General features: G+C 36.3%; 1 protein-coding gene and 1 non-coding gene across 2 annotated transcripts; one reads left to right on the top strand and one right to left on the bottom strand.

The window, feature by feature from the left end:
• Positions 1-5,404: 5,404 nt before the first annotated feature.
• LOC145583558 (small nucleolar RNA R71) lies at positions 5,405-5,511 on the top strand. Its single transcript, XR_014100196.1, has one exon. It is a non-coding gene; the product is annotated as a small nucleolar RNA R71 (small nucleolar RNA).
• Positions 5,512-11,061: 5,550 nt separating this feature from the next.
• LOC145582183 (uncharacterized) lies at positions 11,062-15,326 on the bottom strand. Its single transcript, XM_081639189.1, has 8 exons — positions 15,088-15,326; positions 14,340-14,646; positions 14,182-14,251; positions 12,587-12,642; positions 12,384-12,459; positions 12,237-12,273; positions 11,481-11,595; positions 11,062-11,391 (listed from the first exon to the last, which is right to left on the bottom strand). The coding sequence occupies exons 2-8, from the start codon at positions 14,621-14,623 to the stop codon at positions 11,154-11,156; spliced, it is 876 nt and encodes a 291-aa protein (XP_081495315.1). The 5' UTR covers positions 14,624-14,646; positions 15,088-15,326; the 3' UTR covers positions 11,062-11,153.
• Between the last annotated feature and the right edge of the window lie 11,323 nt (positions 15,327-26,649).

The following is a 26,649-nucleotide window of genomic DNA, read 5'->3' as shown; positions in this document are numbered from 1 at the left end:
CGGGTGGAGATCTCTTCTCCTCCTTCACCTTTGACAATGGTCATTCCACCCTTCTTTGGAACTACGTGAACCGGGCTAACCCACTTGCTATCGGAGATAGCATAAATTATGCCCGCTTCACGTAATTTCAAGATTTCCTTTTTGACAACCTCTTGGAGGTTGGGATTCAACCTCCTTTGAGGTTCAATTGAGGTGGATTGATTATCCTCAAGATGAATACGATGCATGCACAAAGAAGGGATAATACCCTTAATATCATCAACGCTATACCCTATCACATCTATATACTTTCTCAAAACAACAAGCAATTTTTCTAATTCAATTCCATCAAGGGTAGCATTGACAATAATAGGGTATTTTCCCTCATTATCAAGATAAACATATTTCAAAGAAGGGGGAAGGGGTTTGAGTTCTACCTTGGGAGGAGGCTTCACAAGAAGAAAATAGTAAATGGCAAGCGGTTCAAAACCCAAATGGGAGGCGGTTTTTGAACCGCTTGCGCTTGGGGGGCTTTCCATTGTCAATTTAAATGGCAAGAGGTTCAAAAACCGCTTCCCATTTGAAGGTAATGGCAAGCGGTTTTGCTCCGAACCGCTGCCCATTATGACTTTAAAAAATAAATTTATTTTTATTTTTTTTCCACAGAAATTGATACACAAAAATAAAAATAAATGTATAAAAATATATATTTCCATTAATAATTAGTTGTAATGTTACATTATAATTCAACACCCAAAAAAAAAAAAAAAAAAAAAAAAAAAAAAAAAAAAAAACTACTAAAAGTTACATTATAATTCACCACCATGCACTGCCACCACCGCCACCACAATCGACGCCACCAGCCCACCACCGCCACTACCTCATCTAACGCCACCAGCCCACCACCGCAACGCCACCCGTAATGCAACAATTAAAAAAAATTGCTCAAAAAATTTACTCATGCAAACAGAGCATGAAATTTGAAATAACATAAAAACGGATCTAAACACATTAAACTAGATCTTAAAATACAAATCCCGTTCAGAAATGCATATAGAACATTACATTTGAAAAAACATAAAATTAGATCTAAATTATTACTTAAAAACCTAGAATTCCATGGTTGAATATTAAAAAAAATAAAAAAATAAAAAAAAAATCCATCCAACAAACACCACCACCCACACGCACCACCACCTGCTCGATTTTGCTCAAATTTCTCGGATTTTAGCTTGGATTTGCTCGAATTTTTGCTCGATTTTTGCTCGGATTTGCTCAGTTTTGGGTTCGAAAAATCTAGGGTTTTTGGTTGTCTTTTTTGCTAAAAAATGATGGGTTTTTGCTCTTTTTTTGCTTTAATTTGCTCGAAAAATGAGGGGTTTTTGCTCAAAAATGAGGGGGAGAGAGGACAGGAGAGAGAAGGAGGGCGTAAGAATGGAGAGAGGAGAGGAGAGAGGAGATGAAAGAGAGAAGGAGAAATGGGATGAGGGAGGAGAGAGAAGGAGAAATGGCTTGAGAAATGGCGTGAGGGGGGAGAGAGAAGGAGCATTGGTGTGAGGGAGGAGAGAGAAGGAGGGTTGCATGAGAAATGAGGTGTGAAGGATAAGGAGGCGTGAGAATTCCTAGGGTTTTTAAGCAAATGGAAAGCGTTATTATTTAAACCGCTTCCAATTACATTTTTGGGAGTGGTTCAACCCCAAACTACTTGCCATTTGATGTCTGATGTTTTTTTTTTTTTTTTTTGCGGGTTTTTATAGGGATTTCGAAGCGGATTTTAATAACCGCTTCCCATTTACTTTTTTCTACTAGTGCTTGGAACTATCCTCCAATTTCTCCTGTTTGTTCTTAAGCTCGATCTCTTTTTGTTGTTCAACCTCTTCCTCCTTTGAAGCTTCTTCCATAGCCATGACAAACTCTCTTGCCTCTTGAGAATGGAACTATTCCTTGCATGTAAGAGCTTCAACCATTGGATCTTGAGGCTTCATCATGACCCTTTCCAAGCGATCCAACTCTTGATTCACAATATCAACTCTATATCATTTCTCAACCATGGGGGTCTTGAGAAATTTGGAAAACTCAAAAACAATCTTCTCATCGGCCACTTTACATGTAATAGTATTGTTCTTCAGTTGATGACCGCCCCAAAGGTTGGGACTCTCTTTAACAGAATAGATCATTTCTTGCTACGGAGCCCGCAAAAGAGTTGTGGATACTGCTCACACTCTCCCACACAAAAAGGGAAAGGCCTTATTCCTTATTTAGAAGACCCGCAGGTCGAGGTAGTTGGCAAATTCCCGAGGAATATGACATGGCCTTTCAGCCCAACTAAGAAAACCATGCTAGAGACTCCTCCTAGTAAGAATCCCCAGAATCTAGGGAGGTGCTCTTGAAGGCCCAACCCAGTCCTCTCGTACTAGGGTTAGCTCCTCGCAGTTCTCCGGCGAGGGAAATAGCCAAGAACTCAGCCGGAACCTCAATACTTTTTAGTACCTGAAGATTTTTTACAGCGGTCTCCCCTAGACCTTATTCCGTCCAAGCATTCGTGATCCAGTAGAGGGGAAGGGGCCTAGAAGTGTTTAGGCTTGGACTTACGGAACCTGCTTTCAAATTGAGGCGTCAAAGGTGTTTAATCGTATTCAACTCCTTTCCTTTTTTCGCTTGGACTCTCTCTCACTCCTCTTGGCTGGAGGTATCAGTGTGCCCCTTCCTGTGCCAGGTTTCGAATCTTCTTCGTCACTATCCAATTCAATCACTGGTGAAGTTACTCTCTTTCAGGCTAGGCAAAGTTCATGAGACCTCGAATTCCCACGTTCTAGCGTGCCAAATCCATCCTTTTTTCTGCTTTCTTATCTTCCATTTCAAAAACGAAAAATGCTTGCAGTGCCTCGAGACGGAAAGCTGAGCTTGCTCCAAACCATGAAATCCAAGAGAGTGCTTGTCTGGATGAAGTTTCTTCCCAACTTTTTCCGAGGGAACCGACTACCTACGGGGTGCTTGGACCATGTCTCTCGAACAATCTCGGAAATATTCGTCTTCGAATAGAAGTGAATTTGAAGAAAAAATCACTGGTTCGAAGAGCTGAGTTGCAAGACGCACCTTTGGAAGGCAGGGAGTGTGACAACGTACGTGCTTCCCTTGCATAAGAATAGAAGCATTTCCTGGGAAGCTGAATCGAGAACAGGTTGGGCAAGTAAATGAAAAGAACAGGGGCATACCATAGACAGCTTTTTACCCTTGCGCCCTGTGAAAAGGTTGGTGCCCGGAAAAATACATAAAAAAAATTCATTCAATTTATAAGAATCGAAATACGCCAGACTGAGTTGATCAAAATCGCTAAAAGCGAAGTATGGGTCTTAGGCCTAGCTTGTGTAGGCTATCTTTCACCATGTAAACGCGTTGCTCCGGGGTGAGTAAAAGGTCCAACTAGCTCCTTTCCCTATCGCACTGCTTGATGAGATCTGAAGTTGACCTAGGAGTATGGATAATAGATAGTTTGTTCACGAGCCGGCAAGAATATTTCACGTTGAGCTACATGATTCCTGGAGGGGGGCAACTGGAAATGATAGTGGTTTTGCATATCAACGACAGCTTTGACCTTCCTGATCCTGTAACTGGTTTCTCCCGATCATATAGGCTCTACGGTGAACTGCCCAACTCGCATCAAGACTAAAGGCCAACGATGATTCTTATCAAAGCTTTCGGCTATTTAATCCTGTCTGGGAATCGGAAGCGAAAAATTACCATCTAAACCGGTGCCTTTTTTAATGTGGTGGAAGTAAACCTTTTTGCGCCGGCTCTTCTTCTTCTTTGGTAGTTTGTTCCTAGATCTTTTTTCCTTAAGAGCTTCACGACCCAAGATCAAAGGAGTATCAACATCTTCCTCCATATCCATCACTACAAAATCACATGGCACAAAAATATGCCTAACTTGTATAGGAACATCCTCAAGCTCGCCACAATGAAGTTTGACTGAGCGGTCGGCCAATTGAATCATTTTTCTTGTGGGTATCATTTCAATATTGAGTTTTTGTGCAATGGAGAGTGGAATTAAGCTAACACTCGCTCCTAAATCCGCCAAGGCACCCCTAGTTTCCATGTTGCCAATTTTAATCGGTAAAGTAAAGCTTCCCGGGTCCTTCTCTTCCTTTGGCATCTTGTGTTGAACGAGTGCACTAACTTAATGAGGGAGGGTAATGAGCTCATCATTGAGTTTCCTCTTGTTGGTAAGCATGTCTTTGAGAAATTTGGAGTACGAAGGCATTTGGGTAACAACTCGATGAAAGGGAGACTTATGTGTAAGTTCTTCATTACACTAAGGAATTTTGCGAATTTATCGTTCAACTTTCCTTCTGCAAGCCTCCCGAGAAAAGGAACCGGCCCATCTAGTTTCCTAGTCTCACCAGGAACAGAAGTTGTATTCTCATCATTAAGCTTCTTCTTCTCCTTATTCTCATCTTTCCCAATAACCTTGTCTTGTTCAAGTCTCTTCTCCACCCTCACACCTTCTTCTTCTCCCTTCTTTCCCTCACTATCTCTCTCTTTAGGCCCTTCATAGGATGTGCCCGATCTCAATGTGTTTGCCGTGTAAGAATCGGTTTTTATGTTGTCAGAGGGGTTAGCTTGTGCTTGTCCGGGTAAAATAGAAGGTGAGTTGAAAGGTACTCTCTCGGCCAATTGGGCTAATTGTGAATCAACCATCTTGTTATGAGCCTTGACCTCTTGTATTTGTTTATTCGTAGCTTGGAGTTGTTGAAGAATTTGAGTTTGTGTGGAATCAGGTTGAGATGCTTGATCTTGGCTCCTTTGAGCCTCTTGATTTTGGTTGTTGTATTGGTTTTGGTTGTTGTATTGGTTGTTTCTTGGGTAGTTACCTCTTGGGTTTTGGTTTTGAGGTGGAGGTGGGTTTTGGTATTGAGGGTTGGAATTGTATGATGGTTGAGCTTATTGCCCCCATTGTTGAGGTTGTGGTGCAAATCCGGGTGGTGGTTGTCTCCAAGCTACTCCTCCGCCACTTCCCCTATATCCATCTTGCCTTGTGTTGTAAGCAGCAACATGCTCAGGGCTCAAACCTCCACAATAGGATGTATCATGGTTTGTACCACCACAATTTTGATATGAGAAAGAATTGACTTGAGAAGAGCTCGTCCCACTATTAACACTTGTGTTCAACTTTGCAAGATCCTTTGTCAAAAGCTCAATTTGATGTTGCAATTGGTCAACCTTTTCCAATTCATACATCCCACCTTTCTTCGGTGTGTTCCTCCTTCTACCGCCCCAAGAGTATTTTTTCGCTACCTCTTCAATTGTTGCTTCAACTTGATTTTGGCGGATCTTAATCAATTGTCCACCCGCCCTCGCATCCAAGTTAGCTCTAGACATAGGTTCCAATCCATCACAGAATAATCGCATGAGCAAACTTTGATTGTATTCATGATGAGGACATGCTTGTACCAACTCTTTAAACCTTTCCCAAGCTTCACTAAGACTCGCATCCGCTTCTTGTTTAAATGATGCAATCTTCCTTCTCATTTCGGCGGTCTTTTCCTCGGAAATAAACCTCTTCAAGAATGCCTTGACTATCTCTCTCAATGTTGTGAGAGAATTTGGCTTGACTTACTTGAGCCACTTCTTTGCTTTACCCGAAAGAGATTGTCGAAATAGATGCATTCGGATGTACTCTTGAGAAACTTGATTTGTTTGAATCATGGCACATAGCTCAAGGAATATATCAAGGTGCACTATGGGATCTTCACTTGGAGAACCCGAGAATTGTTCCGCTTGTACCATTCTTGTGTATTGGGGGTGAATGGTAAAGTTGGTTTCCGTGACGGGTAGCAAAATCCCTCCCGTGAGTTCATAATCTTCCGGATTTCCAAACTCACGAAACAAAACATCATCCTCTTGACCTGCCATTGCTTCACTTTGAGAACTAGAAGACAAAGAATCACTTTCACTCCCAACAATAACACCAAGACCTCTCGCCTCTTCTTGATAAAGCTTACGGACTTGTCTTAAAGTACGGTCGATCTCGTGGTCAATGAAACGAGTGGGTGGTCCTTGAGACCTCCTTAGCATCCACCAAAGCTAAGCAAATGATTAGCAATGAATAGCAAGAGAGTAAATGAATAAAAGCAAAGCAACAAATCCAATAATAACACAATAAGAGTGCAACACTAGCCATTTCCCCGGCAACAGCGCCAAAACTTAATCAAAGGTTAATATGTCGTTGGCACTTCTAACCTAAACCAAATTAGAAATTTATAATACCTAAACTTTCACCAAACTAGTTAGTGGTAAGTATAGGGTCGAACCACGAAGAAACGAAGTATTGCACAATCAAGTGAAACCAAGGATTTATCGCGAGTAACAAGGGGTATATTGATTGGTTTTGTGAATAACAAGAATCAAATTAACTACTACAAAGATTAGAGCAAGATAATTAAGAAGTTCAAACTAGGAACACTAGAATAAGAAATGAAACACTTGAATTGAGAGAAGTATGATCCAAACACAAGGGAGAGGGGGTTCAAATCATGATCAACTAAAACAACAATGATAATCAACATGGATTCATGCCAAGGAATAGAAACTCTACTCAAATAACTCATTTCCATGCAATTACCCAAGTAAATTGATGAGTTAAACCCAATATAAACTAAATCATTCCCATGCATCTAGTTTAGAACATCAAACATTGGAATCAATGGTGCACATCAATAATTCCATTCAAATTAAACATAAATTCATCAAATCAAGGCCTAATCCAATCAATTATAAAATTATCCAAATCAATCATGATTATCACCCCCTTCCCTAGCTAAAATCTAAGTTAGAGGGAAGAAAAGAGTCATTGCATCTACTCTAAGCAAGCATTCAAACTTCATCAAACTAAACATGAATCAAAATCCTAGATAAAGCAATTAAACTTGATTAATCATGAATTAAAAGGGAAATCAATATTACCAAGAACAATTAAACCAAAAACCAAAGTAGAGTAAGAGATTAATACCATACAAGCTGAATTAAGGAGGAAAAAATGAAATTCATTGATTGAATTAAAGGAAACCTTAAAGAAATTTGATTACAAAGATGAAATTGAAGATTGAACTACTTTCTCTCTCTAGATTACCAATTGTTTCTCTCATTAGATTAGGGCCAAAAACTTAATAATAATCTAATTACATCATTAAGGGTATTTATACCCCTCTCACATTACCCAAAATTAAGTCTAAAAATGAAATAAAAATGCATGGAATACCCAGGGGAGCGGCCGCTCAATCGAGGGGGAGCACGCGCTCTAGAGGGTCAGGACAAACTGACGAACCCATGGGAGTGGGTGCTCCCGCTGATGGGAGCGGGCGCTCCTACAGATAAGAGCGGGCGCTCATTCAGGGGTGAGCGGCCGCTCCTCTAAACTACTTGAAATCCCATAAAAAATGCTTGAGAGGAGCTGGCGCTCCTATAGGGGTGAGCAACCGCTCTAAGCAACTTATCCAGCTCCCCAATAATGCTTCAAGCCCCAAACTCCTCTTACTCCAAAGCATTCCGAGGTATAAGTGAAGCCTCCGGGAAGGTAATGCATGGTTCCTGTTCAACCTAAACAAACACTCATACACAAATATAAGCAAGAATAAAGTAGGAATAAGCCCCAAACTCCTCTTCCTACATTTGCTTATTTGAGCATCATTTTATTATATATTTCGATATTGCTCTCTTCGGGATCTTTTTCTTTGTTTTGTAGGAATAAGCTATTGTGTGAATTGAGCTATATATTGAAGATATTTTAATATGACAAAGAGAAGTAAATTTATTGAAAAACATCCAAGAAAAGCTTGCCCCGCAACCAAGTTGTGGTTTACTTACATTCCTCCACAACCTACTCGTGGCTAGCACGCCAAACAGAAGAAGAGAAAAGAATGTCGACTTGGGTTATGAATGGACAGAAATTGAGTTGTTGTAGAAAAGAAAATATATCATGCTATAGCAATAAATATATTTTTGATAAAGATTAAATGATCGACTCATGCATAATCCTCTTGCCTCCATTTCTCCTTTTCCACATTCTTATGTCGCAAACATGCCACAATGCCATATTATTGACTCTTTTAACACATAAGTGATCCAGACAACAACATTCTACATTGTTCCTTGCCTTCAATGAGGCATCTAAGAGTTTAATATAAATCGGGTTAGATCTTTAAAGCCTATTCGCAAATTAACTCAACTTTAGATTCCTACTACAAAAATTGAGAAGGAAAGGATTACATGTACTTGTATATTTATAGCTCCCTGAACAAAATGTGGCAATGCTAGTTTTGAAGTTAGAACAAAGTCAATAAGTAGATTATAATGTATACACGAAACCAACTTAGCCAAACTACTTCACTTTTACACATTTGCAGCTTATATAACATATACAAGTATGTTGCTAACTCAAGAGGAATGTTGATTTAGGCAGAAATTGCAGGTAATCTTTATTAAAAATATATTTATTGCTACAACACTTTTTTTTTTAATTTTTTTTTCTTTTTAATAAATTGGTTTGACAATGTAATTAACTCTTAATAACAACTTTAATTATGATTAATTAACAATTAAAATATTTTTAAATCTTTAAAAAAATATTTTTAAAATTTTGAAAAAAAAGTCAAAAATATCTCCTCCACCAGCCACCGGCCACTTACTACCGGCGCCATCCTCCCTCCCAAGTCCCCTGACGCCGACCGCTCTCAGATCCCCTTCCTCGGTGCCGGCGCCAACCCCCCTCCCCCTCCCTTGCGCGTCACCATACCCCCTTCCCTCTTCCCCAGCAACCAGCGAACCCTCGTCCCAACAACTCGCGAACCCCTTTCCCCAAAACCATCCCTCCCCCACAAAACCACCAAAAACCTGTATCCCACCCTCGAAAAACCCTAACCGAGTCCCTAACGATGGCTAGGGAGGTCCGGTTAGGGTATTTCGAGGGTAGGAGATGGGTGTTTGGTGGTTTTGCGTGGGAGGGATGGTTTTGGAGAAGAGGGGGTTCGGGCTGGTTTCCGAGGAATAGGGAATGATGACGGCGGAGGGGGTCGGCGCCGGCACCAGGGGAGGGGGATTTGGGCGCGGCCGGCGCTGGGGGTTGGGAGGGAGACTGCGCCAGTGGTGCTAGTGGTTGATGGAGGAGATGGGTGAGTTTTTTTTTTTAAAAATTAAATTTTTTGTTTTTTAAACCTTTTTAAAAAGGAAAATTTAACAAGAATAATCCAACTTTTGCTTGGTTCTCCCAAAATAATCCTACCTTTTGATTATTCTAAAATAATCCAACCTTTGCTACCCATTTTCTCTTAGCAACCCTAGTAGGTCACCTTACTCATTGAACCGGTTACTAAGCCACGTGTCACTTCCTTATTGATTAATTTTAATTTATTTTTTTAATCTGATAATTAATTTAAAAATTAAAATTAAAATTTAGTTAACAAAAAATCACCTAATTTTCTTTCTCTTCCTCTCATCTCCAATACCACCACCTTCCTCCATTACCACCACCTTCCTCCCACTTACCAACCAACCTCACACACAACATCACCACTCAACGACACCTGTCGCCACACAAACCTCCACTCACTGGCCACAACCACCACCAAAACTCCCACCCGCCATGAACCGCAACCTCCACAATCTATCAACACCACCTCACTCACAAGTCTCACGCGAACCACCACCACCACAGTCCATCAACACCACCTCACTCACGCGAACCATCACCACCACAATCTATCAACACCACCTCACTCACACAAACCACCACCACCGCCACCACAAAATCCAAACCACACACAATTATAAAACCCCAAATCACCCCGAAAAACCACACCCTTACCTTTCTAATACTTCAATTATGGTTTTATGTAGTTAAATTTAACCATCAAAGCCTCACACTTGAAAGGTTTAATGGTGGTGATGAATTGAAACAAAAAAAAGAAGAGAGAGGAAGTAGCAGCGGTAAATCGGTATTAACGAGAAGGGGTAGGGTTGAATGGTTGATGCAAGGGCGGCGACGCTAGGTAATAGGATGGGCTAAGGGTGGGACAGCGTGGGGAGGCGGGGGAGGCGGTGGTTGTAATCTGGAATGCAGAGGATGAGGAAGGAGAAGAGTGAGAAAGGTTAGGGAAGGATTCAAATTAAAAAAAGATTAAAAAAAATAAGAAAAAAGAATTTGTCAAAAGAAAAAGAAAATGATTACCGGTTGTTCAAGTAACAGGTCACCAAGGTTCGTTAAAAGACAATACCCCTAAAGGTTGGATTATTCTGGAATAATCAAAAGGTGGGATTATTTTGGGAGAATCGAGCAAAGGTTGGATTATTCTTGTTAAATTTTCCTTTTAAAGATGAAAAAATAATAATAATCTTTTAAAATTTAAAAAAAACAAATTTAATGGTCAAACCAATAAGATAATAACACGTGTCCTACATAATCTGTTAATTAGGTTACTAACAGGTCATAACTTGTTTAAAGCGGATACTTTCCAAAGTTCGTATTATTTAGAAATAATCAAAATATTGACTTGTTTTTGGCGGAGCGCTCAAAGTTTGTATTATTTTTTTGACAATTTTTCCATATTTAACTCAAAAAAAGTTACCCATTACAACCTAAACCTTTAAAGCTATTTTTTTTAAAAAAAAAAAAAAACTCCATACTTACAATCCATCATAACATCCAACCAAAACATAAAAATTAACAAATGCACTGATTTTCAATTTTCATCTTTATCATTTTTTTTTTAAAAAAAAAAGTAATAGAATTATTGTTCCAAATATTAAAAAAATAAAATAAATAAAATAAAAGAAGTCACCCTATACATCCTAAATATTTCAAGCTATAAGCTACTAACAATCCATCATAACATAAAAATTAAAAAAAAAAACCTAAAATTAAAATTAAAAATCAAATTCCACATCATGCTTTTGTTTTTGTTTAATAATGTGGAATCAAGATAGAGTAATAATAACGTTTTAAAATTCCTCTCACAAGACACCACGTAAATTCAATGCTGTAAATAGAATCAACACACTAATATAGTATATATAAAAGTGATAAACGAATGGCTATAGAATAGTTTTTCCCTCTGAAAATTGTAAATTTATACTTTGTATAAGTGTATAATATTTAAAAGAAAAACAAAATAACAACGTATTCAAAGTTCATCACGCAAGACATTTTGCGCGGGGTTTGCTCCAATTGTTGGAGGTACATTATCATGCTGTACAACATTGAGTCCATCTGCCGCTGGTTGTCCAGCACCAGCTCCTCGATACATACCTGCTTTTAAGGATGCAACAACTACTCTCTGCAGTTTCAATATTCCAATACGCTTTGAAACAACATAAAGAACAACTAGAGAGAAGACGAGGAACCCTGCAAAAATTAGGACACTGCAAAGAGAAAAAGAGTGTTCTTTTCAAATTCCAGATAGTTCAATATAAATGGCAAAGAAAGTAAAGGGCAGAAAGAACTTCTATACCGGTCTATAAGGTCTTGGCGCTGCATCGTGGAAAGTAGGTTACGTGTTCGCATTAACAATGATCGATGTCCTTTGTATTCACTTTCAGCTTTCTTCAATGTTCCAGTCGATTCCTCTACAGGTTAAGACATCTAATTAGCCTCAAATTAGTAGCTTTACCCATATCCTAGTCTATAAAAAGGACATCTAATTAACCTCAAATAAGCAACATATCATTATCCTAGTCCAGCAATTTCAGTCATGTTTAATCTCATAGAGCAATATTATATTGCAATCTGCTAGCAAAACTCATGGGCTTTCCTGTTGAAAACTCAGCAGGAAATCGAAATACTGCAAACCCATTTGGTAGTAGATCAGCAATTTATCATTCCATGGGAAACTATTTCCAATAAACCAAAGTGGAACTTAATTTTAGGACTGCTTGCTCTTTTCCTTAACAAGGGCACAAGTGATCTAATAATAACCTTTGGGTTTTGTTCATGAATATCAGATCATTTAAAACAGCTAACCAAACAGAAGAGTATTATAGGGAAACAAGTCAATGACATCCAGAAAAGCCAAATCAATAAAATAAAACATCTCAAGACTTTTTACACCTCCTTTACAGGACACAGGTGACCCAGATATGCTGGGCATCTAAAAATTGGCAAAGTTAGAAGGAAGTATAAGAGACGTTGCAAACAAGAAACAACAAAAGCAGAAAACTGTAGTCCAGGGGAAAGAAAAGGAGAGAAAAATAGGGATGAATCAACATACCAAAAGTCATTAACGTACTTGTACTTCTGTCCAACTCCTATGCTTAGAGAAAGATAAGAGTAAAGGAACAATGTGAGTTCTTCAATTAATATTAACTTGACATAAAATGTATTAATAACCAAACATTATCCATATACAAGTACAAACCTGAGCCATAATCTGGCGACTACGACGAAGGCTCTCAGTAATGCTTTCAGCTGTAGACGTCATCCCGGCCTTTGTCCTTATATACAATAGAATGCAATCATTACTTAGCTAAATTTCCATACTATGATATGATTAAAAGAGAATGTACAGCAATATCTCACAGTCCTATTCACAGTAACGAACTAACGAAGCATAGCACATACTGTAAATTGCGTCTGCGCGCAGTAGACTCGCTACCACCACCTAGAAGAAGTTCCCTCTGAAATCAACAGATTGGCCACAGTGAGACAAAATCTTATGCATTAAAATTTTCAAAAGCAGTGATTGAAAATTCTTTAAAACTAACAATGGATATTTGGAGTATTTTAAAGTCTGAACAGTAGAGAGCATGAAAAAACCTAGGATCCTAACAAAGCCCAAAATTGTTGATTCCTGATTGTAATAGAGTTGATATTCTTATTTATCCTCTATATATACCCCTAAACATATCATTAATAATTAGAAAATAAAGACAATAAATGATATTCTACATTCCTTAAAGAAGAATCTCATTCCAGTAATCATGAAGTTCCTAAATCCTAATAATACAATTACAAAATTCTTCCCTTTTAAGATTCACTCAAGTATGAATTTCAAAGATAATAATAATCAGTTCATTAGCACGGTAGCTATGTAGTTATGGAAACAAAGAAAAATTATTGCCAACTTGTAGGGTTCGAAAATAGAAGAATATAATGGAGACCTGGGGCTGGGGGAAATGAAATCCATGGATGAAACTTAAAAGAGCAATGGAAAGTGAACCTACACAAGCTTTCCATACATAATACATAAGAGGTAGTTTAATCATTTCCTCTTTTTCATCAACTCATCCTTTTCACTTCAAAAAATCATGTTCAAAATTTTATAGTACCTGTGTAGAATCTTACCCACTTCACAGTACCAGCCATGAAAACCATAGGAACAAAATATTAGGTTTTGTTGTTGGTTCAATAAATTCATCTCCCATTTCAACACAGTTATGCTTGTCATCAGCCTCACTTCATCAGGTTTAAGGTCCTATCTGTTTCCTACATTCTTTTCTCAATATGCAATTCCTTTACTCTAAGTATTAAGGTCAATTCTCATGCTAAATATTAGGAAACACTGAATATTTCTGACCCTTGCTCATGTGTTTAAGCCTTCAAGTCAATAAGTGAGTGCTCGAAAAATTGATAATATGATAGAACTCCATAATAGGCGTTTATCCATTCATCTTTAAAACAAGTTAAGCAACAAAGCGGGATTCGATAATCCCTTGGAATAGCTCATATCATCTGTTCATATGGGCCAATGATGTCCTTTATAGTCAATAAACCCAAGATCTCTTTTTAAAGGAAAAGGAATTGCAAATATTAAATTAACATTGAATAAATCCTAAGGGTAGTATGGCCCTATACATAAGTTAACAAAAAGAGCAAACAAACAAGCTATGATCAACTGATCTTTCTAGTCAAGAATACTGTTTATGACATACAGAACACATTCCAGTAGCTGTCTTGGATGGAGATGACAGCTGAAGGTATACATATAGCGGTTTTAACGTAACAGCAGAAAACAGATGTTTAAAAGCAAAAGATTATCATTCAGTACAAAGCCAACAACTCTATAATAGGCTACGAAGCCACGAACGTAATGGATGACTTTTTCTCATACACTACTTAAAGAATTCACTACGCAGCGTGGCAAAGCCAAAGTGTATCATTATGAAGGTCATGAATAAAGAAACCATAAACAAATTAACTAAGATTGACTTAATTACCTCTTTCTGAGCAGTTTTCCTGCTGTTCACCTTCGCTTGCAAATTAGCATTCCTCAAATCAATTCGCAAGCTACATAATAGAAACAATGCTCAAATTGTAAACCCCAACATTGAAAAAAATAAATAATAATAATAATATTATATTCCTTTTCCTTTACCTTTGAGATTGTTGCTTCCAGTTCTCAAGAAGAGCTTGGGCAGACTGAACCTCGTCGTAGGTTGGAAGTTGAGGAGCCAATGTATCAAGCTTAAGCTGCAATGAGCTAAGCATAGCAAGCCCATCCTGTGCCAAACCGTTCAATCGAGGAAGCGAATTCTTCTCTCCACTTATTTCTCTAGAACTGTCATAATCTTCTATCGCCTTTATATGTCCTTGAGTCTGAAAACTTGTTTCAGACCACTGTTTCTTAACTTCCTCCACAGCCTTAACAATCTCATCCATTATGTATTGTCAGAAGTAACAACCTTCAAACCAACAAACAACCAAATTTCATAATTCAATCCTAACATTTAAGGGTTCTGCATCACATTACCAACTAACTTTGAATCAATTATCAAATTAGCTCGAAAAATTGCATAAGTTTAGGGAGAAAAGGCACATTTGATTCAATTCTAACATTTAAAGGTTCTGCAACACATTAGCAACTAAATTTGATTGAATGATCAAATTAGGCATGAAATCGCATAATTTTAGGGAGAAAACGCACATTTGATTCAATTATCAAATTAGGAAAATAATTTTCTTCTCTAGCAACATAATCGGTCGTAGTAATGTAATTAGAATCAATAGTCCTAAAATTCGAACCCTAAAGTTACTATACTAACAGTTAAACTAAATTAGATCAACGATAAATCCTAGATTGTAAAATTGATATTCGATGATAACAAAAAGAAACAACAACTTACCTCAGAAGCAGCTTCAAGGAGAACGTGGACTGCGCTTCAATGGAGACTGAAAAAGAGAGATAGGGGAGGAAGACAGATAGTTCTACGTTTTCTTCCTTTTCTTTTCAGTGCCAAAGCCTTTGGGGGGCGCGGCTGCGGTGGCCTGGATGTCTTCGCGGCAGCCGTTGGAGGAGGCGGCTATGGTGGAGAGGGTTACGGTGCTGAACCTTGGGTTGAAAAGGAGGGAAATAAAAGAATAAAAAGGGAAGGTAATTTAACGGGAAGGGATGAAAGGAAATGGGAAAGAAGAGAGCATGATTTTTTATTGAAAAAATTGTCAAAAATAATACTTTCTGTTGTGAAATAAAGAGCACGAGAGAGAAATTGGTAAGAGAATCAATCACTCTATAATTCCAATGAGTAAGGGGTATATATATATGTACAATAGTTAGGGTTTTCTTAGAGAACACTAAACCCTAGATCTAGAACATTCTAAAAAATACAGGAATATAATGGTCATCCACAAATATTTCATAACACTCCCCCTTGGATGTCCATTATCGAAGACTGTGCCTCATTAAAACCTTATTAGGAAAAACCCTGTGGGATAAAAACCTAATGAAAGAAAAAGAGTACATCATTCTTCGTAATACGCTCGAAATGCTGTCTCGTTAAAAACCTTACCAGGAAAACCCCAATATGGGACAAAAACCATGATTAAGGAAAAAAGAGTGCAGCGCGTAATTTCTCCCCCTGGTGAATACTCAACTTGAGGTCATGCAATGAATCCAATATAGTTGAGAGTCTTCTCACATGACGCAGAATAGTATTATTCCTTGATTATCGATCCTCCCAAATCTTCAAATCTTTACGCGAACAAGCGAGTCTTCATATCACTAAACCTATAACAATAATATATGTGTTTGTCCACATTTCATTCGAAATCTCTATTTAAAGTTGTCATATTCATTATACTTATGCTTTCTTCTGGAGGCCGTGAATAATAAAAATTGATGATCATTATTATTCGATTAAACATTCCTTAATAATAATATGGCAACACATGATATTATTAATGTTGATTTTTCAATCTTGTATAAAATAATAATATAACACATGTAATTATATACATTGATCATGGTTCTTCTAGACCATGATAAAACAGTCACACGCATAAGTATCTTGTTGATTCTTTAGAATATTTATAATTGATACGATAGTTCACTTTCATATACAAATAGTAATTCTCATTACTAGCACTTATATGCTCAAACTTCAGGTTGAGATGTCAATGATTTAGTCATGTAGACTAAAAGTTTAATAATAATTACAATATTCAAAATATAAATTTTGTAGGGCTGGATATATAAATGCGTCGTACATAAGTTCTTCAGGAACTCTTCTTCTTACATGATTCATAACATGCAATTAAATCGGCGTCATCAATAATTTCATCACAATTATAAGCCCATTGGAATATAAATATCTCTTTCTCATTTTCCATCAAAGTTGTAAATATGTCTTAATATACTAGGAATGAACATTGACATACACCACAATTATTGTATAGAAAGTAATGCGTGCAATATGAAATATAGAAAATATGATAACATATTAAACAAATAATACAATAAGTAATGCATCTAACAACTTCGAACATATGCAATGAATAATCCAGTAACCTATGACTCACACATGCATATGAACATACATAGGACTCGAAATAATGTAAGACACTATACAGTGTGGATTTTAAAAATCCATATTTCATTGGACTTCTGGTCCATGATAAACTTTAATTATTATCATTATGTCGACAATAAAATGGACATATATTCCAGATCCCTTATTCACTAGTCCATTATATCATGCATATGCATTATTTATCGGTTCCATCATATACCGGTATCATCATATAATTCCTCAAGGTACAATTTTAATTTGCATGCTATTTTGACAATGATATCTGAATACATTTTTCATTGGTACCATCATAATTTTTCTTACATAATAGGCAATCTATTATAATAATTCAGATATCTATACCACCTATCAAGGGTATTTCTCACCCTATGGTAATAATATACTATTATTACACTTTAAAAGTATCAATTGCACTATCTTGCCATATATCGCATATTTATATTGGAACCGATCATATAAACTACACTTCAGGTGCAGTGATTTAAGAAAAATTGGCAAGATCTATCTTAATGTATGCACATAATATCATTATCACTATAATAAAGATATATCTCTCTATTCCTCTGGATGGGTCATAACGGTATACAAATCAAATCATAGATGTGCAACATATGTTGATACAAAAGTTGGCATGTAACTTGCAAAGTATCATTAGAGGGATCAACTAATTATAGTTTTATAATTTTGCCAACTTACTTCAATTCTTCCCCCTAAGTTGGTAAAATATCTCAAATATTGGGGCAATTCTTTACCAACTTAGAATATAATTTTATGTGCATCAAATTTCATATCGTAGGATAATCATATATATGCAACAAAGTTCTATCTCTTCTGGAGAATAATGAAATTTTGTTCTCTTCTAGAAATCAATATTAATAGGGGGTAATAAATTGTGCAGTTGTTAATTTCTTATTCTATTCCTTATGTGCTGACATACAATAGCCCCAATCAAGAGAATTGTTATACAAATATAAACTTTCTTGTAATTTTACTAGGTGGTGACCTTCGGGATCACTAGAAATATTGATAGTATGATACTAGTTATATAAAATTTCCACATATAACTTGTACGTGGTGAGCTTCTGGTCACCTAATATTTGTCAACATATAAATTTCTCTAGTGAACTTCTGGTCACCAATTATTTAGAAAAACAAATGTATTGTCTCTTGAACTACTCTTTTAACACAAGCTATTGAAAATCACAATCCAAATATAGCTCAATATCAATGTTATGTCTTGCCATTCAATTTATTTCATATATTTAACGTGAGAGAGCGTCAGCACATTATTTCTTTCATATCAAATGAAACTTCAGGTTTTCATAACGGGAATTTACTAAACCCCGGATGGCCTAATTATTAATATCACATCCAATCACTTTTCCTTTAATATTTAAATTATGGTCAGTTTTATAATATTGGTGATCACCTTATTAGAGATACTTTATGCATGGCCATGAATATGATATGATATAAGTACACCAATGTGTTTCTTTCTACAATTGGAAAGACAATTAACTAATACTCATACTCCACTAGAGCATTGCTTGTAACCTTGATACGTGCTAATCTTGTTGGACAACATTTTATACTCTTCTGGAGTACTTTATATAACCTTAAAACATTTTAATGTATTAGAAACGATCTCTTCAGGAGATGCATCAAAATGTGTCATTTTCACAAATTTGTCATTTTCAATTATTGCTCCTTTCCTCTTCTAAGGATTCTTATCGTTGTAACCCTTTGGATTACCATACTTTAGGTGTGCTAGTTTCAATAGCAACTGATCTTGTCCTTCTAGGACATCAACTTAATATGTACATTTATAGCTAGTATATAGGTAATGACATTTATTCATATCCATCTTCAAGATGGTATCATTCTAAATATTTGATTATCATGTGGCCACCTCTATTAAATAAATAATTAATATTTAGGCTAGTGTATGTACTAAACTAACCATCAACATATTTAATTATTCATGTGCAAGGATTACATAAAAACAATGGAGTAAACACTATCTCCCCCTAATCCTTGCATATGGGGGTATAAAAATAATCCAACAATCTTTAAATCCCTTGCTCCTTTTAAGCCAAAAATTCTTTTAGCAATGCATGTATCAAACAAAGCAAAGTTATTCTTTTCCTCTTGCCCAATTATATGAATCTTTATATTAAAAATTTGTCAAAATTAAAGTATGGGCATGATGAATACATTTTTCAACTAAGAAACTCATAATGTCATACTTAGTTTCTTAAACTCATAATTAACATTGTTTCTTGCTCAAATAGATATTCTAATTCAATATAACAAATATTCACAAAACATTCATAAAAATTCAAGACATGAAATCTAAATTCTCATTCATACCACATAAAGTGCTATACTAGTGTATACATATTAGACTTGGTACTACCTTCCTGATTAAATTAGTCTCTTGCCAAACCATACCTTTTGGTTCTTCTTAGAGACACAAAGAAAAAAATAGTATCATCTAGAAAATATTAGCTTGGCACATTCTCCATGATTAACAATTACATTGTCTAGGTCTTAAGATCAGGGTGAAAGTTTAACAACTTGAATCATTCAAACTAAACAAACAATCCATAATCAAATAATAAGGTCCATAATCTAACATAATCTATTAATGGACACAAGTATTAGTAGAGATAATAAACATGTATTAACAAGTAACTATGCAAAGATGGAAAACTCCTTAATTTGTAAGTCTTATTAACTCATTAGTTACTCTGACTAACCAAACCCCGCATTGGAATACATTACATTATCATAACAAAAATGATGTAAAAGGATACACATCAGCATATTAAGTGAGTTAGAGTATAATTATATAACGAAATAATGTAGTGAGGAAGACTTTCCTACATTAGAGTGCATGGGGATTTTAAGGGCTTTCGGGTATGTTGGATCAAAACTTTGATTTGAAGATCGATCTTTTCGACATGTGGCCGATATTCAATTTTTAAGGCAATTAATCCCAAATGCTAGCCGACACGTTATTATAAGAGGTTCACAGTTCACATGATGTTAATTTGTTTATAAAAAATAATCAATTTATCAAAAGTGAAATATTTATAATCTATTAGTCTTTGACTGGTAGCCCACAAAGCGATAATAAACATTGTTGACCCCATATTAATCTAAATAGTTGCAGATCACAAGGGATTTGGAAACTAAAATAGAACCAAATCAGTCATCCTACAAAAGTAATGAGCTGAGGAATCTTGAACTCGAAACCCACTTTCAACAACATAACATTAATTTGCTGCACTCTTTTCAATTCAGAAATTTTGCTCAATAATTAATTTGTAAAAGTGTGTAAAATTATTTACCTAATAATTTGATATAAAACATATAAATTATCAGTGTGATAATATATTGTAATCTAAATAAGCATCGATAAGAAAAACAATCACCTTAATAGTGGATTGGGGTAATATAAGGTATACTTTATCATATTGTATTAATTAGACTTCATACTATTGTAGTTCACATTCTAGGATTTATAAAAGACTACATAATAGACAAATCACAAAGTGAATATAGCTACTACTACTTAAAATAAAATTAGAATATAAAGTTTCAAGATTAAATCACACGTAGATCAAAATTATTTGGAGAGTTGTACTCCATATGATGGAAGTTTTCCAAAACGTAAAGAAACAATTGGAGGTTATATATGTAACCACTTGAAATTTAGAGCAAAATCAAACAATGTTTTAATACTATATTATTAGCAAATTTACAACATGATGTCAATAATAGTTTTAGAGGGCAAATTTATTCTAAGAAGTTGTCTCCTGAATAGTTATAATGTCGGTAATTACTTTAGTACGAAGTGTTAGTTACTGATATGCAATCCAAATGAGCAGGCATAAGCACGCAACACATATCACATATTCAAGTAGATATGTTTAGTACTCGCACATATTTAATTTCCAAAAATCACCGACAATTATCGCTAAATCAAAAAGTGACCATGATGTTAACACACTCTACGACAGATTATCAGTTGGGCAATTAGTATAGGCATGACTCATATGATGTAGGGAGAAATGAGAGATAACCTTATTTTATAATACTTCGTAATTACTAATTTATCAATTTTTCTTATACTGCTCCAAGGAATAATCACATAAAATGATATTAAAGGATGCAATCAAATTAATTATTAACTATTGATGAATTTTGATTTCAAAGCATTTAAACTGATCATCACAACCCACCTGGACAATTATTCTCGCTGTAGCAAATCACAATAATCAAAGAAAAGAAAAAGAAGCGCATACAATCAACAAGATCAACAAAAAAAAATTTGGATTCAATTAAACCATGATTTACCATGACTCCATAAGATAACACATGCCCATATAAGATAATACATATTTGAATACGAGAACATGTAGTTCATTAAAAATAAAAATCTTTATTGTATCAGATAAATCTATATGAAGAAGCTTTACTATTTGATAAGATTAATTTCACTTTAACAATTTAATCTAATCTCTAAAATTAATCTATAAAATTAACCCGTATGTACATATGTGAAAGCGTACCTGATATACACACAATTAGAGCTTTGGTTCTGATAACGTGTTGTGAAATAAAGAGAACGAGAGAGAAATTGGGAAGAGAATCAATCAGTCCATAATTCCATTGAGTATGGGATATATATACATGTACAATAGTTAAGGTTTTCTTAGAGAACATTAAACTCTAGATCTAGAACATTTCGAAAATACAAGAATATAATGGTCATCCACAAATATTTCATAACACTCCCTTCTTTTTTAAATACTTGTTTCATTTTTCTATGCGCGAAATTTTAGGAGAAATTGGAGAAAATAATAAAGTATAGAGATAGTGAGGTTAGTGGAAGGTAAATTAGAAGAGAGGGAATCCAAAAGTAATAAAGTTGGATCCCACTAGTTGAGAGAAATGAATTAAATATTATAAAAGCTTTTTAAATAAGGAAATGGAGCAAGTATTTAAAAACGGCCGTAAAAGAAAAGTGGAACAAGTATTTAAAAATGGAGGGAGTATAAAATTTCACCCATACGCTAAAAACAAGTCAAACTTTCGATTTTTTTTTTAAAATAATACAAGTTTTATAAGGTTTCTACTTTAAACGAGACATTTTACCTACAACCTAAATGACCGGTAAACTTAGTTTTATTATAAAAAAATTCATTTAACAATTTGATTAACATATAAAAAATACTTAAACCATAGTTAATAAAAAAAAATAAAAAAAAAAACCACTCTTTCCCACGACCAGCCACACCTCCCTCCCACCAACAGCTTCCCTCCCCAACTTCCACCCCCGGCGGCACCAACCCAGACGCTCTGCCTTGTCGTTGCCCTCCCCCTCCCCCAAACCACAATCACCGAACCCCCTCCCTTGAAATCCTTTTCCCTCCCCATCGAAATCCCTTTCGCGACGAGATTGAATCAAAATTGGGTTTGCTTTTGGGTGTTGCGAGCTGCGATTGATGGTGGAATTGTATGTTGTTGCTGGTGTGAATTGAGGAGTATCAGTAGCGGTGGTGTGCAATGCGCAGGGGTTGAGATGGTGGTTTGATACTTTGATGTGTGGTTGCGATTGTGCGGTGTGATTGATTGGTGTTGTTGGCGATTGTGGCAAGGGGAATTGGTTGTTGGCATTTAATCAACCAAAAGAAAACGAAAATCACGAGTAATGTCGTCCCTACAATCCATACCAAGACCGATAATGTTATAAATAGTGTGGTTGCTGGTTTGCTACCGGTGCTCTATTTAAGGCGGCTTCGGGTCCAAGGGTTGTTGCTGTTACTGGTGCGGATTGAGGTGTCGCGGTGATGCGAGCTATTGTGGGCTGCTATGTTGTTGCGGTGGCTAAGGGAAGGTGGAGATGGTTGGGCTGCTTGCGTGGGGATGCCGGGAAATGAGGTCACCGGTGTGGGGGAGGAGGATGAGAAGGGATGGGATGGGTGTGGTTGTTAGGAAGGTTTTTTTTTTTTTAAAAAAAAAAACAAAAATAAAAAGTAATTATAATAAAATTTTATCTAAAACCCTTTAAAAAGTTGAAACTTCTACTGTAGCTTATATGCAGTGTTTTACTGATTTTGCCCTCTGCTGGGAAAAAAAATACTATTCAGTTCTTTGTTACCTGTTGTCTGTGGAAAGCACATATGGCCTTTTTGTTTGGGATCGGTGCCACATTTACGGTTATTAGTAATGGTTGTTGGCTGAATTTTGCATGGGTTGTTAATGCGTCTATTTTGAGTTTGTTAGTTGATGGTTGTTTTGGTACGGGGTTCCGAGGTGGTGCTTGGCTCTTGTTTTGATTCCTATCATGGCGTCCTTTGGTATGGGCTTTCATGGCGTCCTTCGGTGGTTTGCTGGAGTTATTGTTAGGTTTAGCATACGGGGTAAGCTTTCTAGATTGATTGTGCTCTTTGGTTAAGTAATTCATGTATTTTGTTTATTAGGCATAGATAATTAGTGTTAATTTGATTATGCAGATGCATTGTTTTCTGAAATTTGGGTTCTGTTTGATTTTTATGATTCTGATTTGTATAGTTTATGTAATTAATGTTTGAATTGTGTTGTCGTTTAATTGTGTTTAAGTGCTTGTGTTGTTGAGGTTTTGCGTGACTTGAGCTGATTTTGAGGTGTTTTGGGAGTGCCTTACCTGTGTACGATTGGAATTTGGCATTTTGCATTGGTTCCTTGTTTTCCATTCTTTTTGGATATTATCTGTTGGATGATAGCTTTTCCTGCTTAATTTTGGGTTGGGAAATCATGCTTGTTTGTATAAGCCTTGCTCTTTTGTCACTTTCTGGGGTAGGTGTTAGCCATTAGTGGACGGTGATTTGGTCTCCCTATATATATTGGAGGTCTTTGTAGTTTAATTTTGTTGGTGCTAGATTTGGTTTTCAGCAAGGTACCTTGCTTAACCAGCCTCCTTAGTTTTAGTTATCTTAGTTGTATTTATAATGATCATTGCTATTGGACTTTTACTTAATACTATTGGATTTAAAGAACACTTTTTCAAATAATGAAGTTTACCTACATTTAAATTTTGGAGGACCTTGTGCCTTACAATGAGTTTAGCCTAGAAGTTATTGCATTTTTCCAGCTTCCACTTAATATGTAAATGGTTAACGCTGTTACTCATTGCATGAATATATTAGTTTGGTCAATGTTTAGGTTGTGAGTTAAGAGTATAGCTGGTGTAGTTGTTGGAATCTGTCATTGTTTGATGGTAATAAAGTATAAAAAAGGGGGTTGTTTGTGGGGGGGGGGGGGAATGTAGTGTTCATATCTATATAGGTGATTGTAGTTGTTGTTTAGTGAAAATATTGACTGTGGTTTGATATATGGCTGGTGTAGTTGTGGGAATCTGTCGTTGTTTGATGATAATATAGTATAAAAAGGGGGGGTGTCCATGGGGGGAAAATGTAGTGTTCAGATCTATAGAGGTGATTGTAGTTGTTGTTTAGTGAAAATATTGACTATGGTTTGATATGGGCTTAATTGGATTGTTTGGGTTGGTTTCATATGATATGGTCTTCATTGGATCATTTGGTTGTTGTTGCAATTAGTAATTTATCCATTTCTATAAGCTGATATGTGTAGCAAGTCTTAGTTCGGTTTTGCAATTGGTTATGAGCTTTTGTTATTTTCTATACTGTGTTTTAGTTATTAGATAGGCATTCTCTAATATTTGCAAAGTCTTACTGCTATGCTCATGGTTTGGTTCAATGTGCCAGGTTGCTTTGTTATATCATTTGGACATCGTTATCGTGTTTCTGCGTTGTGTATGCTGTATGAGGTGGGGATTTCCCACTTTTTCCCCTGTGCTTTGGATTAGCCATGGATCTTTTGTTGTGTATTGTTTCTAGTGTATTAGGTGTTGAGATTGGTATGCTTACTCTTGTTTTCAAGGGGTTAGGTTATTTACTTATTACCTGTTGGTGTCTTGTGCGTGGAATTATGGAGTTGCTATCTTAGATATATGTTTGTGTTGCTATTTACATTCTGCATTGCTCTGTACTACATTTGTTTGTTTTGTGTTTAGTTGGTTAGCGTACTGTCTGCTTAAGATGCTTGTATGCCTTTTTTGTGTCTATTGTGGGATACCTTCTTTGGGTAACTGTGTTCATATTTGGACATAGATGTATTTTGTGTCTATTTTGCTTGGTTGTTGGTTAGGTTTGGTGGCCATAGGGAACATGCTTGTATCATTGTAACTCTTTTAAGTTACATGTTATGGCATATGAACTAAAGAGAATTTGTGTTCCTTTTCAACCATTGTTGGAGCGGATAACTGGGTGTCTACAATTTCCAAAACCGGTTTATGGTCTTAGGCATGTTGGGCGTAATAATGCTTATGTACGAGTCCAACCAGAAGTGGGCCCTGGTTGCATATACTTTGTTGGTGGTGACGCTTCAACTATAGACCTATCGCGTGAGAGGGTTGTTCGGCACCTGATACGATGTTATGGTGTATGTGTGGATGACTTCACGTCTGAAAACTGTAGACATCTACTTTTAGCCTCCTGTCCCGACAGGAAGTACTATGACGATAAATAAAACTATCTTCGTGTTAGATCAACGTGAAGAATGCTTATGGACAATTGATTAAATCACGAGAACGCAAAATGACTAGTCTAACCCAAAACAAAATAAATTAAGGTCCAAATTAACTAGGCCCGACCATGATTAGGCTTAAGCCCGAAGCTAAAACCTAATTATGACGGATTTAGAGGCGCCTAGGTTAAAAATCAATGCTACCGCAGAGAAATCCGAGCGCATCTCAATGAGTCGCGCTAGTATGGCGTGCGCAACTTAATCAGTTGCGCGTGACACCCAGCGCAACTGCTAGTGATGTGCTTGCAGAAGATTCAGAATTTCATAAAAATATAAAATCGAATCTTACCATAATACCACGCACAAGAAGTTTAGTTGCGCTGCCAATAGCAGCGCATCTAAAACACTTGCGCTGGGTTGTCGCGCGCAACCCATTCAGATGCGTACCACACCTGCTGTGGCAGAACGTTCAAAACCCTAAACGTATCCATTCCCTATAAATAGAGACTTAATATGAGGCTTCAATAGATAGAAATTAACCTAAAACTATGGTAGAAACTTTGTGAACTTGTGTGCTACCAAACCCTCTTGACTTAAACACTCACCCCCCTTTAATACTTGTTACTACGGTGGAGGTTCCCGAACAAGAAGGAGTCCATAAGTGTTCTAAACGAAGATCTAGCGAAGAGAAGTGGTATGATCTCGAGCACTTAGATCAATCACCTTTATTTCTTGTTTAAATAACTTTTAATTAATTAATTAGTGTTGTTTGATCACTTTAAACGAACTTTTAATTAATTAATTCCACATAGTATCTTGCGTTAAATAAACAATAGAATTGAATAATTAATTGTTGATTGATCACCTAAGCCAAGGCGAATCTTGTTTATTTTTGTTCTTTTCACGAATATTGATTAAATAAGAATAACTACTTTTGCAATGTAATTCCTACGTGATTGACGCGTGTAAATAAAATCAACTAACTTAGTTATTTAGGTATCACGTTGCATATATTGTTTAGTGATGAAATTGTGAAAAAGGAAGAGCTACTAAAGGCCGTACTAGGGCTAGGATAGTGATTCCCCCCTAAAGGGAACAGTATCTTAGTACCCTCGCTCATTTCTAGTTCATTTCTGGTTCATGTAGACCAATTTGGGCATGGGTAAACTTACGATTTGTGCTAAATATCCCTTGAACTCTACTTGGGAGAAAGGCATGAACGAGGTTTATGAGTTTTCCTAAAACTCATTGACGACTCCTACTTGTTTCTTATAAAAAGCGTAA

This window comes from Chenopodium album, chromosome 15 (genome assembly GCF_948465745.1).
Source record: "Chenopodium album chromosome 15, dcCheAlbu1.1, whole genome shotgun sequence".
Classification (NCBI taxonomy): domain Eukaryota; kingdom Viridiplantae; phylum Streptophyta; class Magnoliopsida; order Caryophyllales; family Amaranthaceae; genus Chenopodium; species Chenopodium album.
The sequence above is the reverse complement of the archived record's forward strand: the minus strand, read 5'-3'. Positions and strand labels throughout refer to the sequence as shown.

Excerpts from the sequence above, each read along its gene's own strand:
- LOC145582183 (XM_081639189.1), bottom strand. The coding sequence starts at position 14,623 with ATGGATGAGATTGTTAAGGCTGTGGAGGAAGTTAAGAAACAGTGGTCT. Across the intron at positions 12,460-12,586 it reads GCGCGCAGACGCAATTTACA|GACAAAGGCCGGGATGACGT; the intron begins GTATGTGCTATG and ends ATTGTATATAAG. Across the intron at positions 11,596-12,236 it reads AAGTACGTTAATGACTTTTG|AGGAATCGACTGGAACATTG; the intron begins GTATGTTGATTC and ends CTTAACCTGTAG.